At 25.3% G+C, this 21,346-nt stretch overlaps 1 protein-coding gene across 1 annotated transcript; it reads right to left on the bottom strand.

Annotated features, from left to right (window-relative positions):
• Positions 1-589: 589 nt before the first annotated feature.
• Positions 590-11,024, bottom strand: LOC132926321 (uncharacterized). Its single transcript, XM_060990669.1, has 6 exons — positions 10,908-11,024; positions 7,737-7,875; positions 6,626-6,746; positions 3,806-3,996; positions 2,196-2,346; positions 590-1,128 (listed from the first exon to the last, which is right to left on the bottom strand). The coding sequence occupies exons 1-6, from the start codon at positions 10,933-10,935 to the stop codon at positions 973-975; spliced, it is 786 nt and encodes a 261-aa protein (XP_060846652.1). The 5' UTR covers positions 10,936-11,024; the 3' UTR covers positions 590-972.
• Positions 11,025-21,346: the final 10,322 nt, after the last annotated feature.

Below are 21,346 nucleotides of genomic sequence, written 5' to 3'. Positions count from 1 at the left end.
CGTATTTGTTTAATAAATATTGTAAATGAATATTTAGTAGGGAATAATTAATAAATATTAATTGCTAGTCATGACTTATCGTTAGTGTGATTAATATGTAATTTAATTACAATAATTAGCGTTTTGATTTTTCCATCAATGTGTATTGTGTTCTGCATCAAAATTCCTTGTCAAAATTAATCGTAAGCCTTACATTATAAAAAAAAATATACTTGTGCAAGTTGTTATTTCCCATCAAAAGATAAATATAAATTTAAAAAAAGATGGGCAAGTGGGTATACCACTCTACTGGTAATCAACTGGCATAAATAGGAAACAACTTAAAATTAAAAAAGTAATAATTTCATTATATTATACAAAGTATAGGTGCATTAATAAAATGTTCGTAAAATTTAAGTCGAATTTTGAATAACAATTTTAATTGTTATTCTTTCTTTAAATATATTTTAATTTCATCAAAATTTGAACTTCAAATATCTACAAGTAGAGTAACTGGTACCCTCAAGGTTGAAAATGGAAGTATTTTACTGCTTCAGTGCTTCAAAAGGAGATGACATAAAAAAAAAGAAAATCAATAAAAAAACAGACATCATTGTAAAATTAATATATTAATCACTCAGCTTAAAATTTAACATGGCGATTGTCATTTAAAAATCAAAAGTTAAGACCACTATCACACAAACAAACGTCAAGTAAAAGAGGGTGAAATTTAGAAAAATGTTCTCAAATAGCTATATTTACCTAAATATTTTTTTTAACTTATATGGTGTTTCTAATATGTAATTAATATTAAGAAATGTTTATATATAGGCATATAGCTATAATTATTGTTAACTTATAATTTAGAAATAATATAAATACAATATAACTATTGATTATCCAATAAATAAGCAAACAATCTTGTGCTTTTTAAACAAAAAAATAAAAATAAAAACTGTTCACATTATTTTAAGGTTTTTGATAATTTAAAAATCATTTTTCAGATTTTAATGCAGCTGGTAAATTATGATTAGTTGCATCGTTTGTTGAAAGTGTGGGCATGTCGTCAATTCCAGAATATCGATCATCATTATCCATTGGTAAATCCAATAATGCTTGTACTTTCATCACTTCTGCCATCATTTTTTTCTAAAATTATTTTAAATAGATACAATTACAAACAATTAAAGTTAATGAATTGTTAAAACAAACTATTTTTGTGCCTAAAACTTTAAATTTATAAAAAAACCTTTATAATAATTAAATAATCTTTAGCTTCAATACGATATGTGTTTAAACTTAGAAAATACCAAATATAATAATAGTAATAGTATAATATAGTAGAAAAAGTATTGTTTTTCTAAACAATAACTTCTAAATAACTATTGAATAGGTAATAGATATGTAGAACATTGACACTTTATCTAGAACTAGGAATAATTTTTTTTTCTTAATTTAATTGTTTAACAAATATGATTTAACAGTTCTATTTAACTTTAGATAAATGTTTTTATGAAGTGTAAACTACTTCTGTTAGGATTAAGTGGGTTAATTTATAATTAGTAATTACTATAATAAGCTTGTCGTAGGTATACATTTTAAATCAATATGATTATAATGTTACAATATTAACTTAATCTTATGAAGGGTATGTAAAAACATACATATTATAATAAGTACCTCTAATAAGAAAAAACTATGTATTTTAATTCATTTTAAGTACTCATAATTAATTTAATATTATAATGTAAATATTTTTCATTTAATTTAATTTCAATAAAATAAAAATCTTAAATTACCCGATTTGTTTATACGTTCATATATCGTTGATAAGTACCTATCTATTTGGTAAACATTTAACTAGTTGAGTAAATATTAATTAAATATCAAATCTTAATCTTAAACATGTATAAGTATTTATGAAATTATGTCTCTTCATTTATAAATCTTATACTAATTAACAGTCAATAATCAATAGGTATCATTCAACTAAATCAAGACCTTTCATCCATAAAAATGTATCATAATAAGTTACAGGCTTCAGCACTGTTTTCTTACAACATTTAGGTAATAAATAACATAGCTTTATTTTTGTATATTAATTTTTCTATTTAATCTGTTTTAACCTAGAAGAATACATTTCCAGATTTCCTTCAACTTTTTTTTTATCGTATAAATAACACATAGTATGGGTAATCATAAATTCACAAACCTACCTCATCAAGCTTTCCAATATTGTGTTTTATATGTTTACGAAAAACATTTTTTAATGCTTTATCTGTTGACAAGTCAAGTCGTACTACTTCGTTTGTCATTTCTTCAAGAAATCGTTGGTATGATTCATCCATTGTATTTTGAAAAAATTTACTAAAACAAAACAATAAACAATAATTCATATTTTAGGTAGGTTATTCATGACTTATGAGTATACATGCAATGGTTGTTCTTCTCAATATCAACTACTGATTACCTATATTAGTATAAGTTATAAGAATATGCGTATAACATATAATATGTAGATTGTAGATTGCTTAGAATAGATCTATGATCTATCTACATCGAATAAAATATTATATAAAATACGCAGATATAGGTTCGTATCTATTATATCTATAAAAAATGTCTTCTATTATAAAATTATCATAAAGTAATTTAATAGATTTTTAGTATCTAGTTATACAGTATTTAACCAGTTTGGAAACAGTAGTTTATCTGCTTGTTTTAACCGCTTTTTGTTACACTTTAAATATTATATTGAGTCATTGAATATTATAATACTTACATATGGAGGAATGGCAGATAACACTGCGCTATAACGGCGCGTGCTTTTATTAAGTATTATTCTATTGTCTATTACTTCATTAATTTTACCTATCATTTAGCAGTCTCAATTAGTAGAATTTGGAATATCATTTTATAGTTTTAAGACTTTAAGTAAGTATTTATTTAACAAAAATAATATCTACAACTAATGTTTCTCTAAACGTAAATAATATAATTGTGCGCAACTTTATTAAATATTATCAATATTTAATAACATTCTTTCTATAGCCATATAACAAAAACAATATTAATATATTATGGTCAAAATAATAAAAATATATAGGGTAATTTGACAGTTTTAAAAGTTAAAAGTAAACTAAATTGATTGTACAATGACATGGGGATATAAAATATAATATTTTTCCTTTATAGGATTTAAGTACATATTATTACTTAACATAAAATAACTCTGTAATTATTACGTACAATGTCAATGTCTGTTTGGATTTGGAACACGACGATAATAAGACTGTAGTGTATAATAGATATTTTAATATTTTTAAAATTCATCCGTAGTTATGGCAAATAGCTAGGAATCCTCACTTCTTAGCGGAAGTCATAGTTGTTTTTTACTGTTCTTAAGACAGTACTATTATGGACTATGAATTATAATATAATATGTGGTATGCCCAGTGGTGTAGCTAGGATTTCCTTAAGAAGGGTGTTGATTATAAATATTAAATATTATATATAATACGTACAAATACAATTATTTTAATTTTAATTAATTAATATGTATGCATATACATTATGTCGGTATAGTATGGTCAATTTTTATTGTTAGTGTTTTGAATATGTAATATTTTATTAATATGTATTGTAATATACATGTAATAATAATTTAATATATGATACGGCTCAAGGAGGGTGTCATAACTCCTAAACACCCCCCCCCCCTAGTATACGCCATTGAGTATGCCACACGGGGCTTCCGGTGCTATTAGGGCGGTTATAACTTATATTGTAATATAAATTATTGTAATAAATAAAAAACAAACTGTACTTTTTTTTTTTAGTTGCTTCTTTTGGATGATCTGAATGTAATGGATTATGTTGCTGGCTTCTTATCGTCTTATGTGTGTTTTCTGCAAGGTGGGGATGATGAGTTTCGGGAGAATAATATGTTCGATTATTATTTTCAACCGATCCAAATCCAAAATCGTCATCGTTATATGGACATTCATAGCTTAAGTTCTGTAATGAAGAATGATGAGTTAAAATATAAAGTGGTATTTTAAGTAGATACCGTGCCTAAATAGAAGGTGACATTATACAACGTCATATGCCAACATTGATATTATAAAGTAGGTACATAATTATTCATTATATATTTATATATTTAGGTAGGTATTCGACCTATATTCTATAGTTTATTACATGCATAACCTATTTAATTTAAAATTAAAACCAGTTGTATACCTCCTTCGTGTTTTATGTCGGGTTTTATTAAGCTATACTTTTGATACCATATATGTACCAAATAATAGCATTGTACATTTGTACGTGTGCACAATTTTTACCTAACAAAACGTAACTGTGAAATTGAAATATTTCAAGTTTTTCGTTATGTACCTAGTAGAGTAGTAGATAGGTTGTAGCTAAATATTTGATAATAATATTATGATTCTTGACTCTTGTGAATATAATGAATATAATATGTACTATGCAGATAGACAAAATATGAAAATTGAAATTGGTAAAGATAATGATAAGATACGACATAGTATGAACCACGAGGTTTGCAGCCGCAGCTGAATACAAGATTAAAATTATTTTTTTATTAATATTCTTTCTAATTTTATTTATTAAAATCTACAATGGTAACTAGCTGGATACCTTGATGAGCGATCTAGGACAAATGGACGCGGCCGTTTGGGCGCGGGTACATTTGGACGCGAAAAAAACCTAAATTATAATATTTATTTTCCTGGTATAGGGAAACTATACCATAATCATAATTGATGTTATGGAATTCTTTTATGTGTTTTTTTTTTTTTATATATATATCAAACGCCAAATTTTAGAGTTATTTTCAGAAATATGTTATCAACTGACATGTCCACGGCAAAGTATGTCACGACGCACAAAATAATAATAATAATAAAATATGAAATAATTAGATAATGAATCGTGTCACCCAAATTTATTCACCACAATATATACATTATATTGTAACATTATACTTTTATCACGATATTAGGGATTATCCAACGTTATCGAAAAACGTTATCTCGTACGACGGTCGCGGAAGAACAGACTATACAGTGCGTAGGTGGATGTCCACGGTTGTCGTACAGGCAAGAGAGGAGGAGACGACTGTTGAACTTGCCAAGCTTATTCCGTACAAAGGTCGTCGAACTTGGTCTCAGAATAACGCGATAACCATCCAAGTTTGTGGTCTTTTATAACGTGTCTTCAAAAAGTACAGTCAGGTAGAGACTTTTATTATAGTCAATTAGAAGCTGGAAATAGTCCATAGTAAAAAAATATATTGATGTTGATAAGAAGATTTTAAAAATCGTTCAAAATTATGAACAGGGTGGAATTTTGTCATTTTTGAGAGGGATAGCTCAAAATATTTCTGTACAGTAACTTAGTAATTATCACATTTTTAATTGTATTGTAATTTGTATTTTTTAATAACTGTTTTAGATTTTTAATTGTATTATATGTATACCCTAATATAAAATTTACGAATAAAATCGCGTCCAAATGTACCCGCGCCCAAACGGCCGTGTCTAAATGACCTCACGTCCAAATGGCCGCGTCCATTTGTCCCTGTTCGCCTTGATGAGTACCTATAGGAGGCTATGTAGCATAATAGAGTGATGTTCCGCAATAGCGTGGTTAAAACTAATTTAACTGCTAATTTAAAATTGTTGTTATAGGACACCATTAATTTAATATAAAAAAAAATACCATGATAATTAATTATACATTTTTCCATTTTAATTTTTAAATTCGAGATAAATGTCTATGGCTCATGAACAATTTGCTTTAGACAAACGTCGTTCATCACGTCACTAACGTTTCGAGACCATTTTATGTGAAGAGAGTCTCAATGTGATGATTATTATTTATATGATTATATTGTTAAATCCGAAATCATTCTGATATCAATTTTCGTAGACATTTTCAATTTGCGTCTACTAGGAAGTTTTAAGCTTGATGTCTGCCGTCGGTGATCCACTCATGCTACTACTGAAAAATTAAGTTCTAAATGCACCACGTGTGTCGTTTAAAGTTAGATAAAATAAATACTTATATTCAATGTAGGTTGTAGTTAAAGTGATTCTTTTTTTTTTTTATGAACAGTTCAATTTAATAACACTATTGTTACTATTCAACTATCGTTCATATCATAATAATTTATAACGAATGTAAATTTTATGATCTGAAAATAATGAGTAATGAGTAATGACTATTAAATTCTTCAATTTTCATGTGCGTGATTATTTTTTATATAAAACACTGTCTTTGAATATTATTAAAAGCATTAAAAAAATTAATTTTTTCCATCTTCCATAGTAATCAATAATTTAAATAATTAAATCATATTCTATAATAAAGTCACAGATTAAAGAAATCTTTTATCGGAGGAACTTCGAAAAAACCATAATCTTAATTTGTTTATTTGAGATTAACTAGGTATAGCTGTATTTTTAAGTATAGAACTTACTAGACTATTATTAGCTAGAATTGAGTACTCATTATAATATAAATGTGAAGTACCTAAATACGTTTTGTGGCTTACTTATTTATAATAATAAAGAATTTTATCATATTTAATAAATAATAATATTAAGTGGGTATAGGTACTTACTCTATTCATAGATTTCTTTTTACTTGATGGTGACCGAGATAACTTATTATTATCATATTTTTGTTGCTTTGATTTTTTTGCTGCAGAACTAATCGTTGAATTACAGTAATGTGGCAAAACTCTGTAAATAATTTTAAGTATTAGAATATTGAAAAACTAGTGAGTAGGTAGGTATATAGAAGAAAAAGAACAAAAACTACCGGGAAAATGTCTCTGCTGTAGGTATAGTACCTCGAGTAGGTATAATAGTGTAATGGATGTGTTAAATTTTAAATTTGAATTCATTTTTGAATAAGTTATTAATGGTTAAAAATAATCGCAATTATTTAAAATTAAAATATGCTTATATTTATAAAAAAATATAAATATTAAAAATCTATCCAGTCAATGCACAGAAAATATTCTTCTTTATAAAATTATAGAATATATGATAGAGATGCCTTTGCCCTAAACGGAATCAAAGAGTTATAATCGTGGAAATAAGGAATATCTTTTATTATGTGTGGGGGAGGAGGATAGACAAAGAAAACAAATGTTGGTGTAGCTGCCCCTTAAGTCATTGTATTGGTACAAACAGTCATTCCAAGTGTAGGCTTTGTTTCTAAGAATAAATTATAATATTTATTATATTATTTATTTTTTATTATTATAAATACAAGGCCTCGACTGCATTGGTTGTTGGCCGTAATCGGGATATTACATATTGGATATTAGTATCTACATTATAATATTTATTTATATTAAAATACTATACGTCTATACAAGTATAATTTATTTTTTCAGGTACTTAACAGTGTGATACAGTAGGTAGGTTTAACAAGTTTTTTCCAATAACATCACATAATACATACACATGTATGATTTATGATTTATTGTATAATAATTATAAAAATACTATATTATAAATTAATACATTATTGTTATAATAGCTATTTACAATACTATACTTATTATAAAACCTTATTATAATATTTATAATGATTGGAGAATGGTGATGCTTATTGCTTATATAATAAATTGTAGTATCAAAATTAAAATTCGATGATCAATGCTTGAATTTTTCTCAGGTGTTTGTCATAACTCATAATATTCCCTATTAAAAATAACTTACTGAAAATCACGAATATTGATAGTGTTTTTTAACAATCTTTTACTTGGACAAGCTTCTGACCAACAGTTTACCCTAGGTCTTACATCATATATTTTTTTAAAGTGACTTCTCATTGTCAGATACGTTGTAATATTGTCTTCTGAAATTATAAATTTTAATAATTATCATATTAATAGGTAGTTAATAAATAAAAATAATTGCATTAGGAACAATAGCTAATAGGTACCTAAAAATATAATTTTCTTAAGTGCTAAGTGCTATATACTATATAGTCTATATAGCGTCTATACTAGCTGCTATAGTATAACCACTATAACCTATATAGACCGCGGATGCTGATAAACATAGCGTTTGTGATTATTTATTTTGTTTTAATTGGAACATTAGTCTGAGTATTTATGTTGTGATTGAGACTACGTTAAAATGTTTGATGTTTCTGTATTAGGGAATAGTATCAATTTATTTATGTGAATACTGATAAATACAATATCCGAAATCTAAATTGGTTAACAATATTTTATGACATAGACAAAACACACAGATAGCTAAATATTCCAATGTAGATTTATCTTATTTATTTTTATCTTATCCTATATATCATATATCTTTCAGAACAGAAATGGTATATTAAAATGGGTAGGGCCCCCATATGGTGGCGGGGGGGGGGGGGGTTAAGTGAGTACCACGCTCCCGAAGCTTGGGTTCTCTGGGGGCACGGGTAAAAAACATAATATATTCATGTTATTAATTTAAATTAGGAAAATATGAGCCTTGCCACTCCAGTTACCATAATATTATCTTTGTATAATATTTGTATATGAAATATGAATAATTTGAGTTATTACAACATAATTTATGTGTAAATTATTTTTATCTCATAAGTTCGAAATGAATAATTTATATTAAATTTCACTATTCATAAAACTTTTTAAAGAAATATTGATTTTATATTAATTAAAGTAAATTGTAGTGTACATAATATCAACATATGTGTTTTAAACTTATTTTAGGGTAACCAAAATAATTAACATTTTATAGAACTATACGTATAACAGCAAAATAAGCTGCGAGTAACCAAATTGTATAAAAATATAATAAAAGTTAAAAAATTAATTTGGGAGGTCTGGCCAGAGGTAATTTAAGTGACAACTCATTATCAAATATCAATAGTCAATAATGATTAATTAATAAAGCATTTTAATAAATCTGACAACGAAGCAAATAGATTTTTAATCTTATAACCGTTGTGGCGTTGTTTAAATTGTAATTATTCGTATGGATTTCATTATATCAGACAGTTATTGCAATTTTTTCTCTATAAAAATTATGTAGCCATAGGCGCAATTTGAGGAGACTTGGTGTGCTTAGCACTCACAATTTTGAAATTAGCACCAGCAAATTGTTTCATGTTAATTTAGATTTTAATAGTAACAGGTATCCATAACCTCAAGATAACAATATAAAAAAAAAATAGAGGAGCTTTTTCATTGAAATTGCGCCCCTGTATGTAGGCAAAGCGTTCGTAGTACAACAGCATTATTAAATCAATGTTATTCGAAAAACGCTGTGTCTTTAATGTGTTATAGCTAGATGGGTAATTTGTGAATAATATTTAAATATGTATTCAACTAGGAAAAAATTATATAATATTATTATACATTTAAGAACATAGATACTAAAATAACGTAGGTAATTATATTATAAAATGTTTTACTCAAATTAATGGCTGTTAGAAATTAAGAAAAAATGTCACCATGTCGGTTTCTTTAATACAAAATTATTGTTATAGCAATTAGCAGCTATAATGTGCCATCGACCGGTCCTTAAAAAACTAAAAAGTTTAGGAACCACCGTACAGACGTGTACCCAATGCAATAATACAATATACCGTTTATAGCTTGCATTAGATTACCGACTGGCGACTACATACTGTTGTGAGTTTGTGACGTGTTGTAACCTGACGTAACATGCATGATCTTTTGTCATTTATGCGTAATACATTTCAGTAAATAAAATATTCTAAGCTCTTTTATTATTTACTATTAACTCTTTAATATGACTACAGAATATAATATGACGAATTGACGAATATTATTGTGTATGACACAAGTTCATAACTTATAAATAATATTTATTTATGTGACTATGTATCCTGACATCCTGTATGTTCTTGATATTAAATATTTATATGCGTTTTTTTCACATTAACATAACGATATTTGTAGATACCTACTTAAGAATGTTTCATAGTTTTGACTTTAAAAGTTTAAACTAAATTACAAACAGAGAGGCTAAAATACTTTTACTCACTATTCCTTATAATTTATAGTCATTCCTAATTTTCTTCTACTTTATAGTATATAATTGAGTTACAAAATAAAAATCCCTGAGCTTAAGAAAAAATATCAGAAATTCAGAAATACAATATTAGTATAACACCCACGTCCCACATAGTATTTTTCAAAAAAAGTGGTTATGTAATTATATATATTTGAAACGTTTACAACATTATTAATATTTACATTTTAAATACAAATATATATAGATATGTTTAGGTAATTAATATGATTTAATTAATATATATATATTTAAATGTATTGTAAAAGTTCTATAATTATTATTAAAAATTAAAAATTACTTGTTAAATAAGAAATATTATTAAATTAGAAATCGAGCTATTATTAATTAATGTTTAAAGTATAAATATTGGTATTATTCTAAATACTTTTTACGTATTATAAAAAATAAACTATTATTATTAATTTCGTCATTAAATTTTTAATATTATTTATTAAAGTATTTTCGTGAATTTTTAATCCGATTTCCATATAATTAGAACTATATTATAGGTACTAGAAACTTCGTAATATTTTAGCATTTTTAGCTATAATTATTATTTTAATCAATCTATCATAAATCATAATTGTAATCGTATTAAATAATTTAAATTAAGTTTATTTAATAAATATTTATTCTAGTCGTAATAGTCGTATTTAATAACTTTTACCACTATACAAATTATAATTTTTAAAGAATAATAATATAACTCTATAGGATTATCTGATAGAATGTTAAATCTATAAAAAATAAAATTATATTGCATATTGATAGTTGCTATGATTAAAAATTACGGGTGATGAAACAGCTAGGTCAAGTACCAATAATACATACCCGGAATCTTCATTTTTACGGCTGACATGAAGAATTCTATTTTTCAATTGAACAGTATTGTACAATTTTAAAATGAATAAATGAACAATTTAAAATTACTTCCCTTATACTGAAACATTGCAGTACTTACTTAATACTAAATATTGTTTGTATACATTAACTTCTGATTATATTGCTATGGCAACATTGTCTACCAATATACGAGTTATATTATAACAATTAATAGTGTGTTGTGTGTATAATAACTTGGGCCTGGAATTATATGCATTTATGCACATAGTAGTATTTATCATTGAAATATGCAAAAAAATATAATAAACATTTATTATATTATCTTTAAATATATAATTCTACTGTACGTGTGTATATCACTGGACTTCTGAACGGCTGGACCGATTTGAATGAATTATTTTGTATGCGTTTGGGTGACACCCTGGATGGTTTAGATTCACAAATCAGCCCAATAAAGTTAACCATTAGTGCGTCCCTACATTGCTTAAGGAACTTCTGTATAAAATGTCAAGTATTTTTAATTGTTTAATAATTGTTTGTTATTTTTTCTAAGCAGTTGCTAGGATACTAAAAATATCAAAAAATAAAAAAAAACACACATATTTAAGTGCATATTTGACATATTTATCACTAAAGATTTTTAATTTTTAATATGACATTAGTATATTTAAATGTGAATGCGGAAATGGTACCACACATCGTTGTACCTATTACAGGAGATGGTGCCTAGCTGTTTATTTAATTCGCTCTCCTATCTTATGTACGGAAAAATGCAATGCTGGGCGGGACAGTTATGTTGATATGTCGGAAATATCATCTATACACCAAATCAGAAAACCAAAAATATTTTTTATCCTCACGTTAAATGTTAGCATTAGGCAACCAAACTTAACACGGATGCATTTTGTACTGACAACGAAGTGCACGGGGACAGCTAGTACATATATAAAAAAACATTTATCTTAATAATAATTTTTTGAAACAAGTTTAGTTTAAAAAAGAGTTTACAATTTATTTAATAATTTACCGTAAATAATTGAAATAATTGAATGAACTGTATATTGAAAGGCATATTTTGTCATCGATGAGTTTACTCGTCTAAAAGTTTAAGAAAAAAAAATCAATTAATTAAATATGTAGTAATAGTAGATATTATTATGGATATCTTTGTTTAAGCAATAATATTAACTTAATACTATTTTTTTTTCTATACATATAGGCATATTATTTTTGGAAAACTCAAAAACGCCAAAATATGTATGACAATTTAAAATACACCAAATATGCAAAATCAAATTTTATCCACTAACTCATTAAGCTTTGTTGCGAATTTGTGTCTTATCCAGCTATATTTTTAATTATTCAATAAAAAAATATGCAATACATTAATGCTTACAATTTCGGCTCTAGTAATAACACTAATAAGCTGAGTAATAACTAATAAATTATAAACATAAACTGTTATAACTTATAATACAAATATTATAAATAATTCAAAACAGTTGTGTAAAAGTTATTAAAAGTATAAATTACCTTATTATAATATGATTCCTAAATATAATATTAATTATTAAATAGGTACTAATTTGAGTGAATTATACAAGTGATGGTACATATTATTATAATTAATTTATAAATTATAATTATATTGTTATATATTTATATTAAATTATATCGTATACCTATTTAGTATTTAGGTACTTTTTGTTATCGAAAATCTCCTGTATAAGCCACAAGTTATAATGGTAACAAAATATTGTTTAGTCATCTACTCATTTAAAACTTGGATTCGTTAATATGTATATTCGTCATTGATTTGTACTTTAAGTTCGTTAAAACACAAAAGCTCGTGAAGTTTTTGATATTTTTGAATTAGTTTGGTTGAATGTATAGTATAATATGTGTTGTTAGGAATTTTATTTGTGGTACTTATTATGAAATACACCCGATACAAAATCCATGATATAGTTAAGTAGTTTTACGTGCACTAAACAATAGATCCCATCTCAAGGTTTTCTTTTATTCGCCATTACATATAACACGAAAAGTGCGTAGGTAGTCAACAACAAGTAGATAACAACAAAAATCCATTTAATGAGGGTAAGAATTACCCTAGTTACTGCCATTTTAGTTATAATTTATATTAAAGTAACCAAAGGTTGACATGCAGCTTTTTAAAGAAAATGTTTAATATACTAATAAAAATTATACTAAATTTTATTTTTTCAACATATTTTAATACGATTAATGGAGTATTAAATTATTTAATGATTCTGCATTATTAAAAATCATAAAACTACTATATTAGGTATATATTATAAATACCTATACCTATCAGCATTATGAAAATAATTTTACATAATATAGGTGTTTGGTTTGAATTTTAGTTTTTAGGATAAAATTATTTTTATTATTCAGTGTAATTCAATAAATATTGTATTATTTTTAAAAATATTCTACTTATTATGACTGAATTTTAAGCACTAAAATTCAAAATTATCTTATTTATACGATTATATATAGTGTATACAATATTGTAGTGATTCTCGCATTATTTGGTGGTATTCAGGCACTCTTCTATCAGTCTTATTTATACGAAAAATTGTTGGTAATTCAAATTTAAATTATAAGCGTATAAAATCTATATTTAAATAATAATATATATTGTAAGTAAAAAATAATGGCATTTATTCGTATTTTCTATTTCTTATACTAAATATTATTATTTACATAGGCACTATTAATATAATTTTGGGTATCGCAATTAGGAAATAGGTACCTACTTCATAGACTTATACCTCATATAGATACATAAAAGTACTGATTTAAAATTAAAGTTATAATAAATATTAACAGTTACAAATGGAAAAATAAATTCAAAATTTTAGTATAAAATGACTTTATAAATAAATACAATTATTGTAATAAATAATAATTTATTAGTTCTATGGGTACGTATTTTATATATGCAGAGCCGTACAATGCGATACATATATGCGAACCTATATGTATGTCGTATGTGTGAGATATAATTACGTAAATTTCAAGTATGCAACAAAAAAAAAATAATTGGGTATCCACGACCTATATCAATATTGGATAGGTACCGTCTTATTATTATAACGAACCACACTACCACAAACTACAAAGTACTGCGACGAAATGTGTATAAAATAAACCATTTGTATTTACTGTATTATTATTTATAATATACGACATTATTACGTCACTATTTTCATACAAAATAGTAATACATTTTGTTTTAATGAGATTATTTTGACATGAGTACCACCAGGTATCAGTAAACAAATAATGATAAAATAGTTTTTATGCAAGTTGGATCAAGCATAATAGTTATTATAGAGACGTGTAAGTGTAAAATTTTAATAATATATATTTTAGTGTGATTTGTTTAGAAACGATGTACTTTAATCTTATAATTTATAAAATAATATGTCAAAAAACACGATTTTTAACTAAAGTTTAAAGTAAATTTAAAAACCCTGGTAAGTGTCACTACAGTCTGCTGTAAAGTATAGGTTTCGAATATCGAATGTATCTTATCATAGAGTAGGTCTCTGTAATAGATGTGATTTGAATTCAATGATAAATCATTCCATACAAAAAAATATTCTGAGCGGAGACAGCCTGTCAGCTTATATTTCTAAGGATATTTTATAGTATATAATATTTATATTGCTATATTATTTATTAGTGATTTATTTTTTCTATAAATAATGTACCTAGAGGTTAAACTATATTATTTTTTCGCCAAAAACAAATTGCATACCTTATACCTACATTATATTATTATCATAATATTACTAAGCTGTTATTTACGATTATAAGTCAATATACTTACTAATATATTATAAAACGATATGAATAGGATTGTGATATAAAACAATAGTATAAATGGGCAATATAGATAAACATTTTGAAAATTGTACATACATGTACCATATATTATAATATGAGTATTGAGTAATAATAAAAATAATAATAATGTATTCATTACTCTAAGGTATGAGTAATACCTACCAATATATTTAAAATCTTAACGAATAATGTTTTTAAATTACCTACATCAACATTACTAAAATCGTTATTCTTCATTTAAGTATCTAATTTGAACTTGGATTATCTATAAAAAAAAAAGAATTTTCAATTTTGCATGATGTATATTTTGTTTTTTATAGTAAAAACTTGTGAGTAATTTTTTATTAAATTTACAAGATTTTTACCCACAAATAAATATTGTAGTATGCACAGAAAAAAATAACTAAACATTTTTAAATTTTAAATGTCTATGAATAGGACAAAACATAAAAAATATTTTGAAAATTATATCATGTCTGTTATAGAAATATTTATTTTATATAAATACTCGTGGAAATTTCAAGTCTTTCCAGTTATTCATTTTTGAATTACAACAAGAAAATAAAATGGATTTAGTCAAAACTTGTTTTTTTCCATCATATTATTTCTTCTGAATATGTTTTAAAGAACTTGAAAACTTTAAACTTCCTAAGTCTAACTCAAATTTTCTACCAGAAATCACATTTAAAATTTAAGTTTGAAGTTCTTCCACTGTTTCAAACTTTGATGGTTAAAAACAAAAATTTAAATTATATATAATTGTAGGACCAATTCATTCATCGATCCATTCAAAATCTACTTAGGTAGGTAGTGAGTACATCTAACCTATACGTCATAAATAATAATGGCATCTATAAAATTTAAAAAATAATTGGACTCGAAAACATCGGAAGTGCTTATACGAGACTTGAGGGTGCTAAAAACCTTCGAGTTCCAAGTACTAACCGCCCTTTATGTATACATCTACATTTTACATTCTAAGCCTCTATGTTATATACTATATAATATATACACTATACAGTACATATTATGCTTGTCCGGAATACAAATATACTTTTTACACGCGAATAATAATAAAGACCTTCGTTCGATCGATTGCCCTATTTATATTCTACACCGTTGTGTATGCGGGTTTATATTATATTAGGTAATATAATATTCTACCACGTTTTGTGGTGTTTGCAATTTATATTTTATTTTAACAACATTATATAAGTACTTAAAAGGCTGAAAAGTCTCAATAGATACCTACTAGTTCTAATTTGTTATCTGAGACGGTTTAAGAGATTAAGTGCAGTACCGTAACTAAGTTTTTGTGGTCCCTAAAATGGTTTTATATTATTATACATTTGTATATTTATCAGCAGGGCTAGGATTTGTATGCAATAAAAAATTGTAAAATATGTATTTTATTTACCAAAATATGCAAAAATATGCATTTAAATTTTTATAAGATAAAAAAAATATATAGTTACAAAAAAACTATTTTATTTATTGAAATACATCAGTGATTGGAGTATAATCGAATAATAAAATAAAATAATTAAAAAATAAAATTTATAGTTCACATTCAATAGTGGAAATACGTGTGTTACATGCTACGACCATATACTTTTTTAAATTTTCGATTATATAAATGATCAGCGATTGGATCGTAATATTGATTTATATTGACTGAAGATTTTATCGCATATACCTATTGTACCATAGAATTGTATTTATAAAAATAAAACTTATGTTTGACAAAAAACAAAGTTTTATATACTTTTATGTTAATCAGCACAAGAGGTTATAATTAAATACGAAATATTAATATTAAATTATAACTATTAATCACGAATTATACTATAAAACATGCATTTTTTGCATTCTTATAATCGAAATATGCAATAATATTCATTTTATTCAATATACACAATAATATGCATTTTATCCAAAATATGCAAAATAAAAACACCACAATTTATCTCATCATGAGGTGATGCGTGGACATTACTGACAAAATACATAATCAGAAGTTGCAAAAAAAACATGCTGTTGCATATAAATCCTAGCCCTGTTTATCAGCATAATTTTTATTTTTATTTTTATTTATTTATATATGTATAATAAACGAGTAAAGACCTTATTGTGAAAACAGTAATTTGTTAGTAGAGTTGACAATAATATGATTTGAATATTTGAATATCTTATACAGTTAACAGTAACTGAACTAAATTTATGACAAATAAATAATGAAAATAAAAGTTAAATAATATTAATAATAAGACTACATTTAAATAATTAATTATACTACCTGCAATAGTAATAATGTTAATAATTGTTAAGATGTTTGCTTTTGTGTACAAATACAAATTTATAAATTTACCTTTTCTAAATATTTTTATGCCCATTGCCCATTACCATTATCGTAATAGTGTACACTTTCATATATTACCAATGTAGCAAACTAGAAATATATTATTGAATTTAAATGTTTTATCATTATTTTCTAGTAAAATAACACTTATAAATTATTTTATTCAAATATAAAAGTAATTATAAAAAAATTATATAGTAATAAATCCATTATATCCAAATAAAATATGGGTACATATCGAGTACCTACGAATAAAATTTGGAACTTATAATGCTTAAATCATGTCATATTTTTGTTAGGTAATTAGGTCAAAACATAGAAAACTTATTTAATATCAGTATTCTAATGACGCACTCGAGATTTGGATCTGAAGTCTCCCTTAAAAAAAAAACCTAATACTTTTTATATTATAAATAGGAAACGGATTTAAATGCTTTAAAAAACAAAAAAATGCCATAAAAAATACAATTTAATGCACTAATAACAGAATTTTTAAAAAAGATGCTCTTAAAATTATTTTTAAAATTGAAAAATTTGTTTGATTATATAAATTTTTATTTTTAGATATTAATAATTTGTATAATTTTTATCATCTTCTAGTTCTCTTATCTTCTTTTTGCTCTGAAAATGATTTCCAAAAAATAAATATACAATTTAGATACATTCGTTATATGCCTATTGCCTACTTTTACCTTGTATTTCATAATAGCACTGTAATTGTTTACTTGTGTATAACGTCTAAAGAAAGTAGGAAAATATGTAAGCTCCTCCGAACAAAAATCCTGAATGCTATAGTGATATATAACACATATATTGTATTATGTATGTAGGTACACATATTATTTAGAATACTGAATACTAAATAGTGCTTATATTAATCTATTGGTTAGGTTAAACTTGTAATTATAACATTATAATTATCTTTAAAACTTCAATAATTTATAAAAACTTCTATTTATACCAAAAAGACTAATATCTAATTTTCTGAATATAAAAAAAAAACTTAGAAGTTTTTGTCTGGTTTCTGCAGTCGTGTTTGTATCGAAGAGATCCGTAGGCTCCAAGATTGATAAAATATTATCATTATGCAACTATTGACTGTCTTTTGTGCGTAAATATTTAGTAAAATATTAAAATATACTTGATTTTGTTTAGTTGACTAATAGGTATTATATACCGACATACCGCTGTAAAATAATAGAATATAATATTTAGTGTTGGCCAACGATATCGATAATTCGATACGATATCGATATCGTGGGTTTTTTCTTAATAATTTCGATATCGATATCTAAAAATAATTATCGAAAATATCGCGATATTGGTGTGATTAATCGGGACTCGGAATTTTGCGGTTTTACGGATGATTAAACATTAAACTGAGCAAACAGTAAAAAATAAAATAATATTTTATCGTATTTTATTATATATCTGTGAAAGTAGATTAACGTAGATTATGATACGAGGCGATATTAATATGTTCCAAAGAAATAACTCACCACACCAAACAATTGATAGTGTCTTAAAATGTAAAAATTCAATTAATAATATTATTTCTAAAAACAAAAAAATAGATAAATGGTTTATATCTTCTGTTGAATTTAAAAATATGAAAGATTTATTGAAATTACTTGAACCGTTTAAAATTGTTACAGAAGTATTAGGTGGAGAAAACTACACAACCGCATCAATAGCACACCGATTGATTAAAAGTCTTTTAAATACGTTAAAAGTTAGTGAAATAGACACTAATTTTTTTGAAATTTTGAAACACACTCTCCTCCTCGTAAGAAATTACGATCATTAATGATAGATAGCGATGATGATGACGAAGACGATTATTCAGTAACTCAAAGTCCTACGATGAAACAACTTGAAGAGTATAGAAATTTGAAAATCAAATTTCCCTACGATCAAGATCCTTTAAATTGGTGGAAAGAAAACGAATCTAAATACTCAGCTGTATCATTACTAGCCAAAAAATACTTAAGTATAGTGGCCACTAGTGTTCCCTGTGAACGGTTATTTAGCGAAGCTGGAACAATAATTTCCAAGAAAAGAAATAGATTATCTCCTGAGCGACTCAATCAACTGTTATTTTTGAATTCATATTTCAAATCGAACCCAAGTTCTGAAACATTGATGGAACAACTGCTCGAAGAAGAAATTTGTTGATTAAATAAATTGGATACTTTTCAGTTTGTACAAAATAATATATAATTGTTAATTAATTTACACTCATAATATATTAAAACAATATGTATTCTATACTTTTAATATACTTTCAAATTTCAATACACTCATAATATAATATAATATGTATTCTATACTTTTAATGTTTTAATATGCTTCGATATCGATATCGGTATATATCGGGGAAAAAAATACGATATCGATATTGAAAATTATATCGTTGGCCATCACTAATAATATTATTACAATATTACCTTTAGGCTATATGGTTATATTGAATTGTGCGAGTGAGAAAATTTATTCAGATAATAATATAATATTGAAAACTGAAATGTGTATATTTATAATTTACAATAAATAATATAACTATATTATCTCTGCTATGATTATAGGAGATATACCCGTGTCACTGAGAAATCCATTGTAATATTTAGGAATACCGAATATTATTGACAGATGGCAAGGAATTGGATAGCGGTGAACTTACAGTTGGATGGAAAATAAAATAAAATTGAGATCGGCAAGTATGTCAAAATATTGCAATTTTTGAGTACGGTTATTCCTAGAAATGTCAACCCACAAACTAAGTATATAGCCAAATCTACGTGCTCTTATTTGTCATAGGCAACACCGTTTTAGGATCAGCTAGTAATGATATGTTTTTGGATTCAAAAAATTGGTAAAAGTTTCAGGGTATCAAAACTTTACAAGTAATATGTTTTTAATTATTTAATTTCAGAAATTGTGTATCTCTACAGTAGGTGAAAGGGAATTAAAAAGGAAATAATAATTAAGAAACTAATAACTATATATAATATATAATAGCCTAATATGATAGGTAGGTATGTTCACATAATATTTCTCTAATTCGTTAGCAAACGGTGTATATATAAAACATATCAGCCCCCCTCACAGCACTATAGTTTGCAGGTGTCCGTCGTATCCGACATAGTGGAAAAGTATTAGATTACCTATCCAATCTGCCATCCACAATGTCAATGATACCTTTTAAAATACTATACAAGTTAAGAAAGAAAATATATTCTATACCAAATTGATAATATCCATCGACCATCAAGTTTAAATTAACTTTTATGCCATATAGATAACGAAATTATTAATTGTTCAATATCTATAATATATCATATTATAACATTTATTATTAAAATGCAATGGAATAGGTATAATAAATACTAACTACCGATCTAATTAGGTACCTATTTTTATGTAGCTAGGTGATAGATTTATTTTTGTGAGCCAAAACTAAATTCGTTTATGAATTATCTTATAGAAATTTTTAGGGGTTGAAAAAATAAGTTATAAACACACCGAGTCTCGGGAATCTATACCATATCTTATTAAAAACGGTCAACTCGTTTATAAATTATACGGTCACAACAGATGGACAGAAGAATTATAATATATTTATAAATACATCATCGTCATACCTATGAATAAATAAATGAAAAATAAAGATATTTATAGATATATCATGATTATACGTACGATTTGTAATTATCTATCTATTTACATGAATTGTGATTTATAATATAACATTTTAATACTTAATAAGTGCTAAATTATTTCGTATAATATGTTATATATTTAACAGAGCTGCAGTAGTTATACCTAAACATCCTTTATTTACTAACGCAATACCTTAATCTGAGTATATAAGTAAATGTTTTATTCACTATCTTTTCTTCTGTATGGCCATTGGCCATGGATATATTATTAGTATCGATAGTATCGTACATATGGCAAATGTGAATGTGATTTCAAATTGGTTTTATATTTAGGAGATAATGTTACTTGTAAGCTGTAAGTCGTTAGATATATTTTGTTAATGCGCCTAATTAGTATAGACGCTATTAAAATCATGTTAAAAACTCGTTTTAAAAACCCATAGAAGTTTCGAGTTAACTATTGTTTATTACTAAATATTTCTTATATTGTAGGTATTTAATTTTAAATGATGAACGTTTATTTAAAAATA

This window comes from Rhopalosiphum padi, chromosome 3 (assembly GCF_020882245.1).
Source record: "Rhopalosiphum padi isolate XX-2018 chromosome 3, ASM2088224v1, whole genome shotgun sequence".
Taxonomy (NCBI): Eukaryota; Metazoa; Arthropoda; class Insecta; order Hemiptera; family Aphididae; genus Rhopalosiphum; species Rhopalosiphum padi.
The sequence above is the reverse complement of the archived record's forward strand: the minus strand, read 5'-3'. Positions and strand labels throughout refer to the sequence as shown.

Coding starts and splice junctions, on each gene's coding strand:
- LOC132926321 (XM_060990669.1), bottom strand. CDS start 10,935: ATGTCAGCCGTAAAAATGAAGATTCCGG. Junction 7,876..10,907: donor CGTAAAAATGAAGATTCCGG/GTATGTATTATT, acceptor TTATAATTTCAG/AAGACAATATTACAACGTAT. Junction 6,747..7,736: donor ATCAATATTCGTGATTTTCA/GTAAGTTATTTT, acceptor AATTATTTACAG/AGTTTTGCCACATTACTGTA.